At 38.7% G+C, this 19,386-nt stretch overlaps 1 protein-coding gene across 1 annotated transcript in view; it reads left to right on the top strand.

Moving 5' to 3' along the window:
• The window catches only part of LOC109410364 (BAI1-associated protein 3), a 400,368-nt gene that overhangs the window by 166,421 nt on the left and 214,561 nt on the right, over nucleotides 1-19,386 (top strand). The window contains exon 4 of the mRNA XM_062854498.1: nucleotides 13,963-14,124. Within this exon, the coding sequence (XP_062710482.1) occupies nucleotides 13,963-14,124 (162 nt within the window). The remainder of the gene's footprint in view (nucleotides 1-13,962; nucleotides 14,125-19,386) is intronic.

The following is a 19,386-nucleotide window of genomic DNA, read 5'->3' as shown; positions in this document are numbered from 1 at the left end:
ATATCTGTCAATTTATCAAACACAAATGGTCTAGAAAGGATGCCAGACCAAATGAGGACAGTTTTTGCACCTATGGTATCCTATTTCCTTGACCACCCGTGCAGGGCATGGTAGTGAAGTCAGAAAAATGATTCGAGAGGAGGGACACAAAACCAGGGAAATGGTTATGATAGAACAACGACAATTAAACTGGTGTGGAAAAAACAAACCAACGACGAGGGCACTTTATTTTATTGGTGGTAATAAATGCAGACTGCTTTCTTCCGTGAGAAAAAAAATGCTCCAGAGAAAGTCCAGATCGTTGAGCTTCAAGTAAGAGGAAGGTGTTTTTCGTTGCGCAAACAATGAAATAAGTGAACTTCCGTGCGAAAATGGAAGTTTCTTTTTCTTGATATGACATCTCAGCTAGGACGTAGGCTACTTCTCAGTGCAATGTTCTTTGAAAGAAGTTCTTCCTCAAGTTACATGTTGAAGTCGAACAGAGGGATCTTCAAAATCATCGTACAACCAATTAAATCTTTTAAGGTTTAATGACGGTTTAAACAAACCTCTTAAATCCAATATTATTTCAAATTGTTTGTTATATGCTTGTAAGACTGCATGTTTTCTCTATGATATTTTGATAAAACTTACAAATCAAACTGATACCTGCCTCTTCCCAACAATTTCATCCCACACGCAGACATAAATCATGTCACCAGCAACACCTGTTTCATTAAAATTAAATCTTCCATCTGATTACTCCACATTATCCTCCCTCGCCAGCACCAAAGTTTGACTTTAAATTTTTGATGAAAGCACACCAACCTGGTTGTTTGTTCGTTCGTGGGCTTGTTACGGATCCTCCTCTTTTGGAGTCATTTTTCATTCTTGCCTGCCTGGAATCCGGTACACCGGATATAGCACCACACCGGGGACCAACCAGCCAGCCAGCGCACCATCACCACCAAGTGCAGCAAAGTGGGTGGTCAGTAGGTTTGTGTATCTGTATGTGAGAACAGGTGGTGGTAGCTGGCGAGTGGAAGATCATTTCTAATGGGTGATACTGGTCTCATGTCGCTTTGGCTAGTTGGGGATGCCTGTTGCATGCCATTAGACTGATTCAGCTTGGCACAGAATCAAACCTTGCAAATAGCAAAATAATCATCAACTTTCTATTTGTAAGCCCCTAATTGGCAGGCAAAATTGAAGACCCAAACTCGGAACTCCACCAGGGAATTGTTCGGGAAGTCCTCTAGAGATAGGATTATCTCCAAATATTTCTCCAGAGATTCCAATGACTCTTACAGAATTTCACCAGGAACTTTTCAGGAATTACTCCATGTATTCCACTCAAGGCATCACCATATATTCTTATAGGAATTTGTTTAGATATATTGACAGCTATACCTGTTGGGATTTCTGCTGAGATCATCTGGGAATTCCTCCAACAATTTGACCAGGGATTCTTTTAGAAATTCAACCAGGGGATTCCACTGAGAATCTCCCAAATATTTGTCCATGGATTTATTGAAGAACTCTACGAGGAACTCCTCCAGAGGATTATCCAGGAAATCTCCTGAAATTTCACTGGGCACTTCTCCAGGGATACTTACAAGAAATACGCCAGGCGTTTCTCTACAACTTTCTCCGTGGATTTCTCCAGGTCTTCTATCAGAAAACTTCAAGGAATTTGTACATGGACTGTTTTAGACATTACTCCATTGTTTTAATAGTTGAATACCTACCCGTTTATCACCCCAGCCTTCGATTTCAGTTTCTGATAACATTGTCTGTATTAAAAGTCAAAGTTACTCACAATCCTTACAAGGATTTAAAAAGCGACTGAATAGCTCAGAATATCTTTCCAGAACGGTCTACACTTCCAAGTGAGGAACAGTTATCCCAATCCCGTGCAATCATACACCAGTCTGTGTGTTCGTGTGCGGCATTTGATGTTGTTTCCACACACAAAGGAGCAACAGTTTGTTTGCGCTGATTGCTTTAAAAGGTCCTGCGGGGCTCAGTTTATCAAAAGTGGAGGATCGAGAGTCAGAGTGGGTGGTGGCATGGTGCGACGGCGTTGTAGTTGGCGCATGTATGCCCCCCGGTGAATTCTACCTGCTGCGGGATGTTGTCCGGATCGGAATCAAGTCACGGAGGACTAAAGCTACACTGGTTGGAGCTGTGTGTACTACCGTGTCACTGGTACCACTCACTACTACTACACATTGGAGTGAATTATGAATAGAGCCGCTGCTGGCATTTGGGTGCGCAATATACAGGTGATGCAATTGGATGTGATGTTTGCCATGTGTGGCGGCGGGTTTTATGTTCACAGAGGAACCAGAGCATCATCAAAGCACGGTCCTGTTATGGCAGGAAATGCACCGTGAGCGAAAAAAATATGATTAAGTATCATCATCAAGAGTGGGGTTTGAGTTCGTATCATGCAATGTTGCGAGATAAATCTTTTGGACAAACAAACTATGACATGGGGGCCACATGGCCGAAGCGAATTTTTATGGTAAGAAGATAGCGCCGGGTTACGTACAAAAGGCTGAATTATCAAAGGCTGAAATAAAATAAGTCTGAAATGGTGATTCGACTAGTTTGTGAACGCACCAGCCAAAAGACTAACCTTAACACTAACAACTGAGACAAACAGGCGTATCACTTTATGGTAAGTTTCCAGTTCCCAAGTAGAGCGCTCAAGTAAAATTCCTCCTTTTTCCGTAAGTAATTTTGACATTTGTTTAACCGACAGCATTTTTACGAAACGATGCTGTAAGAAGGATGTGAAGAAAAGGGCACTGCATACGGCGGTTGCAAGATAAATTGTTCGTTGTTCGTGTGGCGTTTCGTGACCTTGTTGTTTACGATTTGGACTTAGAGAAATTTTGTTCGTTTCCTCAGGAAGTGTGATTGAAATTTAAATTTAATTTTTGCGCGCGTATGGGGAAAATCCAGATAGTGAGATTTCAACGCCACGGTGTCAAAATCTCGATTTTTATCGAACTTTCATGTACCTCGGATTTTTCTTCGGAAATTGTTAGTATTTGGGCTATATATTCATAATCGGAAGACGAGAAAATATTTTATCGGTGAAAATTTTCCCATACATTTTGTATGGGACGTTTTTTGGTTAAAATCAGTATTTAATTAATTTTAGTATGGAAAATAGCCAAAAACTTAGATAAATCAAAATTTCCCCGATGGAATATTTTAAAACTTTCCAATTATAAAGTATAGCAAAAATGCTGACTTTCTGTGAAGAAAGATCCGAGGTACATGGAAGTTCGATAATAATCGAAATTTTGACACCGTGCAACGGAGTTCCAAGGGAAATGCTAATGAGAGACGCTGGGATTCTGAGGGAACTTTTAATGGGTGTGTGAAGAATTAGCCTAAGTTAAAATTCACAAATAAAAAGAAATTAAAAAAAACTTTTAATGGTATTACAGCGAGAACTATGGTTGGATACTAATTATAAATTCTGCAATATTGGAGTTCGGACTACGGTGGGAGGAATTCGGCTGGGACTCTGACGGTTACCTTGTGGAGTTTTAGATGAAATACGAGGTAGGACAAAGCTTCACGGGGAATTTAATGAAGAATCACGAAAGATTCTTTGTGATGAATCTTTTGGCATTCCGTACGAAGGTTTTTCTTTGGGGTTTCACAGAAAGTCCTCTTGAATTTCTTCCAGATGTTCCACCGAAAAATCCACCTGAAGTTCGCAGGGGATTCTTATGAAATGTCTCTGAGATTTTCATTAGAAGTTCTACAAAAAATCCCTCCGTGAGTTTCTTCTAATTCGGTGTTCCGTAGGGAACAGGCCGCAAGCGAGTACGACTTAAATTTCATAGAACGCCCGACGCCTATACCGCCCATCGCACTCTGTTGTAAGAAACGCTGTCTTTTCTAACTATCTTCATGCTACTTTGGTCCGCCGATACACCGCACTCACCAGAATGCAACCCTCGACACGACCCACCCTGCAGACGCCACTGAGAGTGTGAGTTCCTACCGCAAGCGTGAGTGTTACCTGTGAGTGGCAGTGAGAGGCTCTCACTGTCGTCGTCGTCACCAGTGTGGTAACTCACCTGAAACTCACCACAACAGTGTGGTGAGTTCAACCTGTGCTCCTTCTAGAAGTTTCCTCCCGCGTCTGGAATACGAGTCGCGATATTGCGCGAATGTTCCAGACTGCCAACGCGCGCATATAAATACGCGATATGTTCGACCGCAGAGTTAGTACTGATTTAACCGCCGCGAATTCAACCTCGACCATAGTGAAGGTGAACCAAAAGTGACTAGTAGTGAAAGTTATAGTAAGATAGTGAACAGTAAAGTGTAGTAGTGAAGTGTAGTAGTAAAGAAGAGAAATAAAGAATAAAGTGTAGTTTAAAGTGATCAGCAGAAAAAGTGTAGTGTTGATTCTTTCCACATCCCCGAGTGATACAGTCCACCCGACCCGACCGGAGTTGGCCACGGTTAACGCGCCAACATTCGGGATTAATTTATTTTGTTTTTTTTTTTATTTTTTTTATTTTGGGATCTTCTAGGAGTTCCTTCAGGGTTTTCTCCAGAGGTGTTTTCTAAGATTCTACCAGGAGTTTTTTCGAACTATCTATATATATAAAAATGAGTTTGAAGTCCCTTTGAGGCAACAAAAGTCACGAACGGCTGAACTGATCAGCATGACTCTTGCACGGTTCGATTCGTATTCGTGGTAGCTGTGTTTATATGTAATAAAAAGTTACGAAAATCAACTAAAAAGTAGAAAAACTGTGAAAGTAATGATTTTTCATGAATTGAGAAGAAATTCAACAGGATCGAAATGAAACCAATCTAGAGTGCTGTGCTAAAATGACCTCCACAGTTGTCAAACCACTGCAACCTGGCAAGACAAAGTTTGCCGGGACAGCTAGTTCTACAATAATTTCATCCGGGATTTCTTAAGTATTTTTCATCCGGGGTTCACTCAGATATTTATTCGGAGATTGCCGCAGGAATTCCTTCCGGGATCATTTCAGGAATTCCTTCTAGGATTTCTATAGGAATTCATTTTTAGATTTGTCCTGGAGTTCTTTCACTGATTCTTCCAGGATTTCTTTCTAAGATACAACTTTTTGAGATTCATCTAGGTTTTCTCTGGACGTTTCTCATGTGAATCCTCAAAGAATTCCTTTTGTAATTCCTCTAGCTTCTTCCGGGATTCCTCCAGGAACTCCTTCTAGGTTTCCTCTAGGAGTAAATTTATGGGTTCCTCTCATAGTTTCTTCTGATATTTTTCCAGGATTTTCTTCTAAGATTACACCAGGGGTGGCATCAGGGACCTCTCCAGAAATTTTACCCGGGGTATCTTCCGGGAATTTTCAAAAGTTCTTTCCGGAATTTCTTCAGAACTTCCAGACTCCTGGAAAATAAGTCAAGGTTCTTCCAGGAGTTCCTTCTAAGATTTGTCCAATAATTTATCCAGGATATCCTTCCGGGATTCCTCCAAGAAATTCTACTGGGATTCCTTGCAGATTACATAATTTGGAATTCATTCTGGAAGTTTCTTAAATTTTGCTCATGGAAATACTCCAGAAGTTTTTTTTATTCATTATGGAAGTACTCCAAGACTTGCACTTGAGTTCCTTATAAAATTCCTCCAACAGCTTCTTAAGGAATATCTCCAGCAGTTTTGCAGGGAATATCTACACGAGCGATTTCAGAGATTCTTTCAATAGTTTCTTCCCAGATAAAAATCTGTAGACATTCCAAAAGGTTCTGGAGAAATCATAAAAAAAAACTCGTGAAAGAATCCCTGAAAAAACTTCTAGAATAATTTCATATGAATCTTCTGGAGGAATCTCGGAAGGAATTTCTAGAGAATTCCATGAAGGAACCTCTGAAGGAATCCAGTATGGAGTTACAGGAGTAATCCTGGAGAGAACTCCTGGAAGTTCTGAACAAATCCTAAACAAATTGCTGGAATAATATCTGAGGGAACTCCCTTAGGTATCCCAGAAAGAACTCCTGGAGCAATCCTGAATTAATTTCGAGAGAGATCTAGGATGGAATTTCTGGAGGAATCCCAAGCAGAAATTCTAAAGGAATCCCAGAGCAGTTCTCGTAGGGATCTCGGAACAAATTATTGGAATTCCGAAGGATTTCATAATAAAATGTTAAATGATTAATTTTTTACCAGGAATAGTGTATTACGAAAAGCTAATACTATACAAATTTCATCAAAATCGGATGAATATTGGTGGAGATATCGTTGAAACAAGAATTTTGCCATTTGAGAAGCTTCTTCACCGTTATAGCTCTAGATTCAAAAATACTGAACCGATTTCAATCAAAACTGTTCTGTATGTAAAGTATACATGTAGAAATATTGTGTAAAAATTTCATTCAATTTGATCTAGCCGTAATAAAATTATAGCCGTATATGTGGCACAAAGTCATAATAATCAAAAATGTTTTTTTTTGTATCGTGACATTCACACAGTTATAACTTGAAAAGTTTTCAAGCAATTTGGCTAAGAACAGTTTTTATAATGGTTTTACAGTTTCAAATGCTAATAAAAATCGGAACAGTCATGACAGTTTTACAAACAAAATAGTACACACGGAGTAGAATGGTTAAAATGTACCTAAAATATGCCTTGAAGCGATTTGAGTTTTGAATACTAGAAAAACGTATTGAACCGATTTTAAGATTTTTTTATCAGTTTATTGATACTCTATTAAGAACTTCGAGTCAAATTTTCAGACGTCTTGACGAGTTACATCAAAATTATAGCCTTTACCATTTTTAAAACGAATGATAAAATTTGCTAAAATCTTATTTTATGATATTAACAATATCTGCGCCAATACCAAACTGAATTTGTTGTCATTGTTATGGTATTAGCTACACATTATATATTATTCCTGATCAAAAAAATATTTGATTTTGTGAACGCAATCAAAAGCTATACATTATTTTCTGTGTCCAAATTTCATCGAATACAGTCTTTACTTCCCTGGTTCTAGTGCACCATAGAACATTTTATTCAACAAACGAAATGAAATGATTATGATGCAACAGTTTTTAGAATCATTGTCTCCTCATCAGCTAAACTTAAATGCTATTTACTTTTTTCAATAATCGAACTATTTATAAACAATTCAGTTTTGGGGTGTCTTTATAAATTTTTAAACTACGTAACGGCAAATTATTCAACCTCAAGAAATTCAATCTCGTGTTCAGATGCAGCCATGCTGAGGGACGACGGAGCACACATTATAGAGCGACACGGCTAAATACTAATGCACACTGTGAACGCGCAGGCGCGAAAGAAGAAACACAAAGAAAGAGAAATGTCCCTTTTACTCACGGAATAATACATCGACATATTATTCCGTACGGAAAATCAACAACATGAATGACAGCATCGCATGACAGTGCCATCTGTTGGCAAATCTTTCTGGCTGTGAATTACTTATCAACTGCGAACGCCTAAGTAATTTTGATTGCAAAAGTTTTTCGTGAGCATTACTTGTCCTATCCTTTTACACAGTACTTATCAGGTGGAAACCAGCCATTAATTGTTAATAATTACATACATACACTGATTTAACATACACTGATAATTTGCATGTTGGTCGATTACCCATCTGTGGCACACGCATTGGTTTTGCTTGAGCTTGGCGTTTGGCCCTAGTTCATGGTTGGCCATACTAAGCAATTTTGGGGAAACATGCTTCAGTTACTATGTTCTGAATTGGAAAGTTTTACGACTGGTCATAATGCTATGCATTATTTAACGCCCACATTACTTAGACAAGATGTTTCAAAAGAATAGCATACATTTCAGAGAAGGTAAAATGTTGTATGAAATTGTTAATATGTTAAGAAGCGACAGCAATCTCCGAAACAACATGACTAGAAAGAATAGCTCGTGTTTAAAGAAGGAAAAATAACGATATAAATATTTTCAGTTTCTTTCTGTGTTCGAAGGTATGCATCATTAGCCTCTTCACTAAGATCAGTTTCCAAACTAAGGTCCATGTTGAGAGTTACGTGTTCGGGCCAAGAATTTTTTTATTATGAAATATTTCTTGACTCCCTTTGCAATATTGAGCATCTTCGTGCCCCTTATAAGATATGCCAAGCTGAGAAGCAGGCTTTATCTCAGTTGGGGCGTAACTCCAAGATACTGAGGAAGCGCTCAAACTTGTATATACATTTTCGTATTTTCAGCCTTTTCAATTTTCAGCCTTTTGATATTTCAGCCTTATGTTACAGTTTCTTAATTTCAGCCTTTCGTATTCAGCCTTTTGTGCATTCAGCCTTCTGAAATTCAGCCTTATGTTACCATCCCATTGCGCCAGCTGTTCCTATAAAATACATTCTTGCCCATGCATTTCTGAGAAAATTTCTTCAGGAATTTTTCTTGAGTCTTCTTCAATAGTTTCTGAATTAATTTCTTAAGATCTATCTTCAAGAATTCATGCTTGTATTCCTTAATTTATTTCTGCAAGTATTTCTGTAGGAATTTATACCAGGAATATTTAGCAGAATACCCCCAGGAGCTTTTTAGGTTTCCTCCAGAAACTCCTCTAGAAATATATCAAGAAATTCTTCTAGAAATTTCTTAAGCAGTTTCTCCACCTATTTTTCCATGAGAAGCAAATTCAGGAATAATTGTTGGAATCCCTCCATAGGGTCCTTCAGGTATTGGTCCATATGTATCTTCAGGGACTCACAAGCATTTATTAAAAATTTCCTAAAGGGGTAGATCTTCAGAAATTTCTCCAAAGACTCGCTCAGCAATTCCTACAGTAATTACTCCGAGATCTATTCCTTGGCACTTTTCAAGGAATGTTTCGAAAAATTCTTCGATGAATATTTGCAGTGGTTTCTCCTGTCCAAGATTCTTACAAATAAAAACATTTGAAGAGACATTTGTTTAGAAGGTCTCTAAAAATTCCGTCAGGTTTTTTTTTGTTTTTTTTTTTCAGGAATTTTTCAAAAAATTCTCTTTTTTCCTTCCTAGATTTTTATAAAATAATCCCTAAGGAAGTTATATAACAAATTCTTGTATGAACTCCACCAGAGGTATCTTCAAGAATTCTTCTGTGAATTATTTTCAGAATTCCTCGGAATTGATATGTTTTTATATGAATTGAGCAGGTATCAGTGCATAAGGAGTTTCTTTATTTATTATCTAAGGCATTCAACCAGGAATCCCTCGTGAAAAAAAAAAGATTATAATGGGATATGTTGTCGCTATACAAAATGTGCAATAATTCCATCAAGGAATCATCAAAGTTATCCAGAAGTTTTTTTTAAAGAAGGAACTCCTTGGAATAATCATTCATGGACTACTGGAATTTTTAAGCAATCCCAGGGGATATTTCTGACGGAACCGCAGTAGCAATTTCTTAAAAAAAATTCTTGGAAACCAATGTTTCGTTGTGTACTTTTCTCCCGGAGGATAAGGCGAAGATGAACTACTTCTACTACAGTTTTATTTGCACCACAGAGAGGCAGTGCTCCTGCTCTGTAGTGGTACGATTCTTACAACCAAATCTCTGTAGAATTCTGAAAACATTATAGTTGGCTTTTCAGTCAGGTTAAACTATAAGCGGGGTGACACTATTTCATCCGACGTTTCGACCCTTAAATAAAATTTTTGAAAGCATCATGAAAGAACTAATGAATAAATCCCTCACTGAAATTTCTAAAAAGGAATCCCTCGAATTCTGAAAAAGTCTCCAAAGATATATTTTAAAGAATACCTAAGATGTAATCCGAGCCGAAATTTCTGAAAGATAACTTGTAGGAATTTTTGAAGAAATCTACAGTAGAATTTCTTTGGAAATTTCAGAAAGTACTCTTGAATAAATTTCTAACGGAAAATCTGAAGAAATCTTACGAAATTCGTGAAGTATTCCCCGCAGAAACTTTTGAAGAACATCCAGAAGAAACACCTGGTGAAATTTCCAGGAAAAGCCTTGATGAAATTCCTAAGAAAATTTATTGAGTATTTAGAATAAAAAAAAGCTGCTGCAGAAATTCTTGGAGGATTTTCCGAAATTATTCTTGAAGCAATCAGTAGATTTCTGTGGTATTTCTTAGGGTTATGCAATAGGAATATTTGTGGAACCTCCAAGATAAGCTTATGTAAAGACCTGCTTCAAAAGGAATTCTTGTAGAAATTGTTGAAAAATATTTCTGAATAAGTTCCTCAAAGAATCCGAGGAAACATTCTTAGAGTTAAAGAAAACCTGAAGGAAATCCTGAAGGATTTTTTGTATGAATTCCTATAGGAATTTCTGGAGATTCTGAAGGATTCCCTGTAGAACATTCTGAAGGATTTCCTGGAGAAAGAACGGAAGGGTTTTCTAAACGAATCGCTAGAAGAATTTTAAAAGTAATCCCTGGCGGAGTTGTGGAAAGATCCCATGGAAATCTACATACAAGAATTTTGAGAAAATCTTCTAAAAATCCATATAAAAATTTTGAAAGCAATCCATAGAAGATTTCTTAATGAAATCCTTGGAAAACTTTATGAAGGAATCTCATAAATAATTTTGGAAGGAACCTCCAGAGAAATTTCTAAAAGAATCCATGGAGGAATTTCTGAAGGGAGCTTAAGAAGAATTTTTAAAAAAGTCTGTGGAATGTTTTCAAAAGAAACCCGTGGAGAAATTTCTGGAAGAATTCTGAAATTTAGGTTTTCTGAAGGAATTGCTGAAAATATTTCTGATGGAATTCGTGAATGATTGTTGAAAGCATTCTCGTACGAAGTTTTGAAAGAATGCGTAGAGGATTTTTTAGGAAGTTCACAGCAGGAAGTCATAGCAGGCTTACTGAAAGGAGGCCACGAAAAAAAAAATCAAAGGAATCCATGGAGAAAATTCGGAAGAAATCCAACATGATTTTACAATTTATATAGAAAAGAAAACATTTCAGAAAATAAATAGAAACCATGCATTTTCTACAGGAAGACCTGGAAGAATTCTTCAATGAATTTTCAGAGAAATCTTCGAAGGCATTTCTTACAGATGTTTTTTTTTTAAATCACCGGAAGATTTTCTGATGGAAACGTTTTGGGAATTTCTGAAGAAATATCCGAAGATTTTTTAACAGAAATCCATGGAGGAATTTCTGAAGATATCCATGAATTGTTTTCCAAATGCATCCGTTGATGAATCACTTGAGGAATCCCTCAAAGGATTTCTAAAGATATCATTAAAAGATTTCTGAAGAAATTCATGGATGAATTTCTGAAGAAATCCTTGCAATATATTCCTGATTAAGCTTTTGAGAAATTGTGGAGAAATAGTAAGTGAAATATCTGAACTAATCCATGTAAGAAACGGTAAAAATCTTTGGACAAATCTTTGATCAATGTTTTTGAAGATCTCGTAGAATTATTTCTGGTGGAAATTTGTAGGATGAAGCTTGGGTGAATTTCTTAACAAGCCCTGGGACAAATTTCCGAAAGAATTACTGAAATATATATATATATATATATATATATATATATATATATTTTTAGTCTTCTGAAACAATCCCTGGAAAATTTTTCAATTACATTTTTTTTTGCATGTGTGAGAGCGCAAAAAAATTGAAAAACACTCAAAGGAAACTTATTTAATACAATTAAGGGCTCATTAGCACGATTACAAATAAATGCACACACAAAAAAGGAAGTTTTTCTCATGGTGCCGCAAAAATATAAAAAAATAGTGGGAGAAAACGCTTCAATCTATTAAAAATGTTTTTTTTACACCTGTAGGGGCGCAAAATGCTGAGTTATTCAGAAGGCAATGATTCTTAAATTCGTGAGTGCGAATAAATATCAAAAATCACAGAAATTTAAATATATTTAGGCATCCAGTCCAGATACTTGTGCAAGGAACGGGATGCAGGCAAATCTGAGCTGCAGCGTTTTATTTACCAAATCGATTAATCTTACAAAGCAATATCGTCAATTTGCTACATTTGCTGATTCGTGTCACAAGTTACCAAAATCCATTGGTATTTCTTGGATTGCATTGCAAAATTTCTCACTTCGTTCCGTATTCCTTCGCGCCAGTTTTCTTGGTATTCCTTTTTTAATTCCTCCCATAGCGCCTTCCGGATTCCAACTGGCATTTCTCCAAAGTTCGAACAATTCTTTCCGGAATTCTTCTTTAAGAATAATCCAGGATTTTTGGGCTCAGACCAATTTCTCCTGGGACCCTATAGAACTTGTTTCCACAATTTCTTCCATGTTTTCTTCTAAGATCTTCCAGAAGTTTTCCTGGTATTGCTCACAGAGTACTTCATGGGGTTTTATCCTGGAGTTGCTCCTGTGTTTCTCTTGTGACTTCTCCAGAAGATCTTCCTGGGATGTCTCTAAGAGTTTCAACATGAATTGTTCCTGAAGAGCAACTAGATCCCACCAAGAATTTTTTGAGGATTTTTTCATGAATTTCTTCAGGAGTTCTTCACGGGATTTCTTCCGAAGAAATTTTATACTAGAGCTGTCCGGGACATTTCATAAAGGTACTCGCGGGATTGTTTTTAAAGTTTCACCCAAGTTGTCTCTAGGAGTTTCGCACGGGACTTCTCTCAGAAGATTCCTTCAGGTGTTGACTCTTGGGATTGTTTGCATAGTTTTTTCGAAAAATTTCCTAAAATAATTGACGAATTTCCTTGTAACTAATCCCCGGAGAAACATCGGAAAGAATCACGGAAAGAATCCAGGTAGAATCCTGCGAGGCACTCTGCAAAGACCTATTGCAAAATATCGAGAGAAATTTTGGCAGGAACATGAAAAAAACATGGACCAATTGGAAAAAGTTCCGGGAATAATTTTGGGAGGAAATTTAAGGAGGAACATTAAGATCTTTAAAGGAAAATCCAAGTATCTTGGCAACAATTTCGTAAAAATTCAAAATGAAACTGTTGAGAAGCTATTCTAGAAAACCATTGAGAGAAATTTTCGAAAAAACTTTGAATACATTTAGAAAGGAACTCTGGGAGGGGCCATCTGGAAGTATATCGGGTATAGCTGCGGAAGAAATCCAGGGAGATAGTTCTACGTTTCCGTCAAAACCGTTGATGAATCCTTAAAGACCACCGAAAAAGTTTTATTTTTCTTGATTTTGAAATTATTTAGATACCATTCCTTGTTTAAAGATTTTTTTAGTATTTTTTTCAATTGACACAAAAAACTATGAGAACATTCTAAGAAATAAACGAGTTTTGTTAAATTTCTAAAGGAGTTTTAAACAAAATAGTTTTACAGTAGTTTTAAATAGAAATAGGTTTTGAAAAAATTTAGCTATTTGGTGCAATTTCTCGGATGACAAACCTTGCTCATTTTCCGTTAAAAGGTTTACTCAATTATTAGGGAAATAAATGAAACAATCTTCAAATTTTATAAAATTTCGGCCAATTTAGTTTTGAATTCATTCAGGAAAGCTGAAAGCTTATCCAAAAATTCTGGAGCGTACATTTGCAATTTCTGGTAGAATTGCCTCCATTGATTTTCCACAATACATCCCTGGGCTTAGAGCCTTAGAAGTTTTTCAAAATGTTTATAAACATCACAAGATAAAATGACTAAAACTAAAAATGTGACTAGATTGAACTTAAACCTTTGCTTTCAGTTGTTGTTCGCAGCTTTAAAAATACTATACATGGTTCAAATGACATTGACACTATTATCAGTCTTAGCGGATGCGTGTATACTGTATATCCGTAATATCTCCAACAAATATTGATACAGTTTATGCGCACATAATAACACGATTACGAGGGTTGTCTGAACCCATTGTAAACTGTTGGTACTACAAAATGCCCTTTTCAGTAGCCCAATTACTAACGAAGCATTTTTCTCTCTCTCTTCTCACTCTCTCCAAACAAATCACTTTCATCTACTCGGTTTGAATTCTACCGTACAAAAATCCATTATACCATCTCTTCGGCACAACAAACGCACACAGTCGCCGCCACCGGCTGTCCCCTGCACCGCTGCTCGAAGTGCAAGGCGAGCTGGCTCCGGCCATCACCGCCGAGGAAAATGCAGGCGGCTTCAAAGAGATTGTCTACCGGTTCGACAAAATGAATCCGCCCTATAACAGTGTCGTTAGTGCCAATAACAATAGGTAGGGCTCGCAAAACTTTCTTCAATCAATATCGTCGTTTTGAAGTCGGTCGGTGGATCTTTCCTTTTCTTTCTACTACTGTGTACCACTTGAGCTATCTTCTCTTCTACCACTATTATTCAGAAAGTTTTCTGCTTTCAACTGTTCGTATGGGTCGAATTTCCTATTGCTTCGTAGTTTTTTCGTTGGTATCTCTTCCCCAGAATTCCACACTCCAATAAGGCTGAATACCAACGAAAAGGAAATCGAGCACAAGGAAACCGAACTTTATTACTCTCTTTCATCTACTCACTTTCCGTAACTTGATGTCACTTCTCACCAGCAAATAAAGTTAAATGTGTCACTAAAGCACATTCTATATCTGTACTCTGTATCTTGCTCAACTATTTTCCACAAACTATTTCATTTGGATTCCGTTCGCCAAAAAGAACCAAATCCAAAACACCCACCTTCCACAAAAAAAAAATCCATGTTCGATGGTACTTACCGATTGGCACCCTCTCTTCGTGGTTGATGAAAGCAAACCACACCGAAAATTTTGTCGTTTCATGTTCGTCGTTGAATTTGCGAAGCACCTTGATGTCCTGAGTTCCCCGTAACTTTGTCGTGTTTGCAATGAAACACTGAGTGGCCACCCAAAAACGAAAGAACCCACACCACCTCACTGTGATGTTGTTGTCGATCGATGTTTCGGAAGTAAGTAAATAGTGAACGTCGATTGTTTGTGTGACGTTTTTTGCTGTTTGTTCGAGTGGTGATTATGTTCAATGAATGTTGATGTATTACAAAGAGGAAATTGGAAATATCGTTCTATTGTAAAGTAATACGGAAAAATAATGGTTAAAAACTGCGCGAGGTTATCGAAACTTACAACCTTTATCAAATCCCTTAAGGCCATCTGAAACTCCCTGAAGCCAACGAAACTCCCTTAAGCCCCTTTAAATCTTACGGAATTCTCCAGAAGTCCTCAGAAGCGCGCAGACACTCCATGAAACTCCATGAAATTCCGTGGCACCCACTTCCCAAACTGCCCGAAATTCTACTCGAAACAATCTGCCACCTCTCTCACCTACATAATAATCTCCAGATTGCCCACCAAGATTCCTCAGAATCCCCCATGATGCTTCCAGAAACCTTCCTAAACTCGCTTGATGCCATAGAAACCCCTGCAAACAACATGATGCACCTAACACTCCCTTGGAGCCCTCCTGTAACCACCGAGAAACCACTCTAGAAACACCATGGATCCTCTAAAAATTCCACTGAAGCCCTCCTAAAATTATCTAAAACACTTAAGAAATTCCTTAAAATCCCCTGAAACTCCCTGTAACCTCTATGGAGCCTTCATGAAATCTCCTGAAGCCCCCAAAAAAACCATGTTGCTCCCTTCTTATGTAACTTCTCCTAAATCCCTCCTAAAAACCGTCTTTTGTAACCCCTCCTAAATCCCCGCTGAAGCCTATGCAAATCCCAGAAAAGTCAACCAAAATCCCCATGAAACCCTCATGATAACTCCTGAAACCTTTTTAAACTCGCTGAAACTCGTCGAAACCTCCTGCAACCCGCTTGAAACCAGTAGAAACCCTTTTGAAACCTCATTGCACCCCACAGCGCAACATTTTTTTGTCTCAAGAGCAAACTTATGTGTCTCCGAAGGATTTTGGGCCGCTGAATCCGAATCCCGGCTCAGATTTGCTCCAACACGTCACAATTTTGAGGTATACCTCAATTTATAGGACAAATCATGCGATTTTGGACTTTTTTGACTGCAAGCCATTAAGCATGGAAATATTTTTTTAAGCAATCAAAAGGTTAATTGGTCAATGAACATCTAAATTAACGACTCATGCAAAATATTTCGTTTTATCTAATCAAATTTGATAGATTTAAGCATTTTATGTTAGTATGAAAACTTGCATGCAACTTTTGAAGGATGACTTATATGGGAAATATCGCACCTCACATAAATCGACTAAAACTATCAAATTCGATTTGGTAAAACGAAATATTTTGCATGAGTCGTTAATTTAGATGTTAATTGACCAATCAACCTTTTGATTGCTTAAAAAAAATATTTCCATGCTTAATGGCTTGCAATCAAAAAAGCCCAAAATCGCATATTTTGCCCTATAAATTGAGATATAGCTCAAAATTGTGACGTGTTGGAGCAAATCTGAGCCCGGATTCGGATTCAGCGGCCCAAAATCTGTCAGAGGCACATAAGTTTGCTCTTGAGACAGACCAAAAGTTAATTTTTGTTACGCTGTGACCCCCTAAAACTATTTTAAAAAACCATCAACACCTCCGGATATCTCACTGAAGCCCTCCTGAAGTTAACTAATACCATAATGAACCTCCTTAAAGCCCTCAGAAACCACTTGGTACTCAATGATACCTCCAAAACTTCCGATTGGTTTGATTTGATACTACCTGAAAGTCCTCTGAATTCTATAATCCCCTGAAACTCCGCTTCATGCAACCCATCCTAAATGTCCTGAATGATGGCCTCAGGTGGGATTTCTATGGGCTACAGATAGAAACCCTACCTGAGGCCAACAGAATCCCTATGAAGCCCCATGAAGCCCCCTTGAAGCCTCATGTTAACTCTTGCAACCTGCAACCCACTTGAAACCTACAGAAAATCCGTTCAAATTTCTCTTAAGCCCTCATGAAACTTTTCTGGGACATTTTAAACCCTTCGGATTGTCCTTGCTTCCTAAAATACCCTGCTAACAAAAAAAAACTCTCAAGATAAATACTGAATATGCACAGGGTCTGGTGTGAAGCCACTCTTCAAATCCCATCAAACCTCCAGAAAACTCTTTGAATCCAATCAAAGCCACCCAGAAACCTCCAAAACTTCCTCAAATCTGAAATCATCCGAAACCTCCCACAATCCCCTGAAATTCCCACAAAACCAGTGCCCCTTCTAACCCCTCCTGAATGTCCTGCTGAAACCCATAGAAATTCCACTCATTTCCAGGTCACCATAATCCCCATGAAGCCCCATGAATCCTTCATGATAACTTCCAAAACCTGCAACCCACCTGAAGACTATAGAAAAAATGTCTCTGAAATCTCCATGATACTCCGCTGGAACATTTCAAACCCATCGGCTTGTTCTTGCTTCATAGAATGTCCTGCTACCGGTGAAACCCTTATGATAACTTTCAAATATAAGACCTCGTAAAACCACTTTAGAACATAGAAACCTACGAAACTTTCTGAAGCACTTCTGAAATCTTCCTGAATCCCTCAGAAGCTCCCTGAAAACCCCTCTAAACCCTTCTTCAAGTATCCTATAATCCCCTGAATTTCTCTGGGACATCTCAAACCACCGCCCCATGTAGCCCTTTCAAAATGTCCAGCAATGCCACTTGAGGCAACCAACATCCGCCTGACCCCCATGAAGCCCCCATGACAACTCCTGAAATCTGCAACCCGCCTAAAGCGTATGGAAAGCCCCCCAAAATTTCCTTATAAACCTTATGAAACTCCTCTGGAACATTTTAAACCCTCCGGCTTGCCCTTGCTCCCTAGAATACCTAGAATGCTAGCAATAAACCTCTCAAGATAACTGCTGAATACCAGACCCCGTAAAACCACTCTTGCAACCCCATAATAGCTCCAGAAACCTCTCAGAAGCCCTCTTGAAGCCACCCAGAAACCACCAATCTTCCTAAAGTCTGAAATCATCCGAAACCTCCCACAAGCCCCTGATATCTCACATGAGGCTACAAACATCCCCATGAAGCCCCAAGAAACCATCATAATAACTTCTGCAATCTGCAACCCGCCTAAAGCCTATAGAAAAACTCGTTTTACAGGGGTTTCAATGAGATTGCAAAGGGGTTTCCAGAAGTTTCGGGCGGGTTGCAGAAGGTTTGGAGGAGTTTCAGCGAGTTCATGAAGATTGCAGGAGTTATCATGAGGGTTTCAATACCAAGTAACTCCGAAGCTTCCTATCGTGGCGCTAGCATCGACTCTGACCACTACCTGGTAATGGTCGAACTGCGCCCAAAACTTACCGGCATCAACAATGTACGGTACTGGCGACCGCCACGGTACAGCCACCAACGACGCAGTCGAGAGCACCGTCGGGTTGTTGGAACGAGGTCGACGAGAAGTGCAGAGCGATCATGGTGAAATGGGAGCGCGTCCAGGTGCATTTTTGACTCGCGTTTTCGAGAACACCGATCTTGTCATCCACCACATGCATGAAAACGAAAATACTACTCAATGTTTACCACGAGTGAGCAAGGCTTCTAGTGCTGCTTTGTGGCAGCCATTGTGACGGACATCTTTGGATTCGCTCATATATGTCCTTGTGGAAAACAAAAGTATCCAGGTCATGCGGTAATGCTGCAGCATAGAACCCGGTAGAACGTGGAACGATTTAAATAACAGCGGGAACAGCAGACCCGTCTCTCTCGGCAAAAAAGCGCCACCTGAAAGAAGCGGAGTGCGAGGAAATTGAACTGACGGTTGTGCCGTTCTCAAGAAACACGGAAGTTATATAAGAAGCTCAACATATCCTGCGACAGCTTCGTGTCGCACGCCGAAATCCGTAGCGATAAGGATGGGAGCCTCTTAATGGGTGAATGTGGGATGATCAAAAGGTGGAAGCAGGACTTCGATGTTCATCTGGTGTGGAGAGCACAGACAAAAAGGGTCAAGGCAGTGGGAAAAATGGCTACATCAGGGAGCAATAACATACCACCTCTCACGCTGAGAGAAGCTCAGGATGCTATCAAGCAACCCGAAGAACAATATTGCAGCTGGTAAGGATGGTATCGGAGCTGAACTTAACAAATAAGGCCCGAAAAAGTAAGCCAACTGCCTGCGCCAACTAATAGTACGGATCTGAGAGACCGAACAGCTACCGCAAAAATGGAAGAAAAGGGTCATTTATCCCATCTACAAGAAAAAATTACATGTTGAAGTGTGAGAACTTCCGAGCTATCATTATTCTGAATGTTGCCTAAGAAGTGCTATCCCAGATCGTCTTGCATCGTCTCTCACCAAATTGAATGAGTTTGTGGATAGTTATCAAGCCGGCTTTGTCGACGGCCGCTCGACAACGGACCAGATCATCACCGTGCAGAAAATTCCGGGAAGCTTACCACACTGATAGAAGCAATGATGGACGGTGTAGAAAACAGCAATTCGGGTGAACTATCCAGTTCATTCGAACTTTACCGGGCACTGAGACAAGGTGATGGACTTCTTGTCTACTGTTAGACATTGGCCTGGAAGGTGTAA

Source organism: Aedes albopictus, chromosome 2, assembly GCF_035046485.1.
Source record: "Aedes albopictus strain Foshan chromosome 2, AalbF5, whole genome shotgun sequence".
NCBI classification, from domain to species: domain Eukaryota; kingdom Metazoa; phylum Arthropoda; class Insecta; order Diptera; family Culicidae; genus Aedes; species Aedes albopictus.
This window is presented reverse-complemented; position numbering and strand designations above follow the sequence as displayed.